The sequence below is a fragment of the Silene latifolia genome, chromosome 10, assembly GCF_048544455.1.
Source record: "Silene latifolia isolate original U9 population chromosome 10, ASM4854445v1, whole genome shotgun sequence".
In the NCBI taxonomy this organism is placed as follows: domain Eukaryota; kingdom Viridiplantae; phylum Streptophyta; class Magnoliopsida; order Caryophyllales; family Caryophyllaceae; genus Silene; species Silene latifolia.
In genome coordinates, this window is record NC_133535.1 from 140434633 (window position 1) to 140437031 (window position 2399).

General features: G+C 43.8%; 1 protein-coding gene across 1 annotated transcript; it reads right to left on the reverse strand.

The window, feature by feature from the left end:
* Positions 1-794: 794 nt before the first annotated feature.
* On the reverse strand, positions 795-1874 carry LOC141608361 (uncharacterized). Its single transcript, XM_074427723.1, has 3 exons — positions 1564-1874; positions 1113-1419; positions 795-1019 (listed from the first exon to the last, which is right to left on the reverse strand). The coding sequence occupies exons 1-3, from the start codon at positions 1872-1874 to the stop codon at positions 795-797; spliced, it is 843 nt and encodes a 280-aa protein (XP_074283824.1).
* Positions 1875-2399: the final 525 nt, after the last annotated feature.

The following is a 2399-nucleotide window of genomic DNA, read 5'->3' on the forward strand; positions in this document are numbered from 1 at the left end:
ACCAGTTCGAGTCTGACACTATCTAGGGCGTCAGATCCTACTAGAACATACCTGTCAGGGTACTCAGGGTCTAGGATTACCTGATCTGTTTCCATTCTGGGAGGTGTTATATAAGTACTCCTGACAGGGTACGGTAATTGATATGCAAGGGACTTACCTGCCTTGGAAGGTTTCAATGCTGTTGTATAGCATTCTTGGGCTGTCTTGTGATCCCCTTTGATTGTGGCTATGCCCCAATCCATTGGTATCTTGATACACTGGTGATAGGTCGATGGCACAGCCTTGACATTATGAATCCAGGGTCTGCCCAGAATTGCGTTGTAGGATGACAAGCAATCTAGGACTCCAAATTTCTCATAGGATGAGACTCCTTCAACGTAGGTTGGAAGGTGGATTTCTCCTAATGTGCTTCTGGTTTCTCCATTGAACCCTACCAAAACGCTGGACTTTTTGGTGATTTGATCCTCATTGATTTTCATGGCTTTCAGCGCGTCAAGCATGATCAAGTTCACTGAGCTGCCTCCATCTACTAGGATCCTTCTTACTGTGGCGGTTCCCATCTACATAGAAATTACCAGGCCATCATGATAAACACTAGGGATGCCTACCAGGTCACAATCACTGAAAGTGATTGTTGGGAGGTGATCCGGTTTACAGGGTGACGCAATCCTTGGCGTCCTGGCTATCTTTTTTGCTGTTGAACTGGTCAGACCGCAGATTTCTGATCCACCAGATATGAACTTTACTTCATAGATCGGAGGTAGTGGAGGAAGGCTGCGATCCTGCTTATGCTCCTAGTTCTCTTTGCCCTGGTCTTCATTCCTGCCATTCGTCTTGATCACGTCTTTCAGGTATCCAGATTTCAGCAGGTAAGCCACTTCTTTCCTCATGGTAAAGTAATCATTCGTTGTATGTCCAACCTCCATGTAGAATTCGCACCATTTGGAGTTATCTCTCCTAGGGTTAGAATTTTCCACCTTTCTGGGCCATCTGACTATTGGTCCCATGTTGTCAAGCCTCTGGATTAACCCTGCAATATCAACACTGAAGTTATGCTCAGAAATAGGTGGGAAAACTTTAGCCTTACCTTGATATTCATGTGTTAGGTTGACTTCTGAATGGTCCGGCCTGGAACATGGAGTAGGTCTGTAATTGTTTCCTTTGTTGCTTTTCCTGTTGCTTTTTTCATAGTCCTTTGGTCCACTGGATGATCTGACTTTGTAGCTCTTGTTTTCTTCCAGCCTGATAAAAGCAAGAGTTTTAGCCTGGACATCTTCGAAGGTATGGTAGGGATACTTAGTGAGCTCATTGTATAAGTCGCTATGAGGTAGTAACCCCTGCTTGAATGCCTCCACTGTTGTTCCAACGTCACACCTGGAAATAGACACTTTTTCTTTGTTGAATCTAGCGAGGAATGTCCTGAAAGTTTCATCAGGCTTCTGTGTAATCCTGTAAAGATCACTGGATCGCTTCTCCAACTCCCTACTACTCGCAAACTGCTGGTTGAAGTTATTGATCAGGTTGGCAAAAGAATGGATGCTCCCAGTTGGCAGGTTGATGTACCATTGTAAAGCAGGTCCGATCAGGGTTGTTCTAAATCCCTTACACATGCAAACTTGCCTGAACTCACTGGGAATGGATGCAGCTAACATTTTCTGTTTATAGAGGGCCACATGATTCTGTGGATCCGTAGTTCCATCATAGATTTTCATAGACGGGACCACAAACATTTTTGGCAAGTCCACTTTTGCTATTTCGTCTATGAAAGGCGAAGCAGCATAGCTGTCGGGGCCAGCCTCTTCTAAACTGGCAGGTACTCCACGTATCTTCTCGAATTTTTCATTTAGCTTCTTGACTTCCTGGACCACTGCCATCATGATCGCTGCTGCAGATTCATCAGGTTTTTTATTGTCATTTTTTGGCTCACCATCGTCATCAGCATTGACGAACTTAGAGCCGCTTGGGCTTACAAAACTGGAAAAATCAATGTTTTTGATGATCGATTTAAATGGTGTTCCTGGTTGGAATCTGGAGCCTGTTCCCTGGGTTTTCTCCAATTTTTGTTTCAGGGCTGACTCAGATCTCTTAACTAAAGGATTTCAGCCTCGGTTTGGGCTACTTTTTCTTTCAAGCTTTCCAACTCAGCTATTTGTTGGAGGGCTGCATTCAATTGTTCTTCAATGGTAGGCTGGGACATTTTTTTTAGGTTAGTTGGATTTTTATAAGATGAGAAAAAAGATTTAAAGAGCTAGTTACCCCACGGTGGGCGTCAATTATTTTGTATGGATTTTGCGCAGGGCGAAATCAGGTCAGGATAGGTCTAGGTAGGGTTAACTAGCTCTGATTAATCTGTGGGTCAGGTTGACAGGGTATAATGCAAGAAATTTAAAGTACGATAA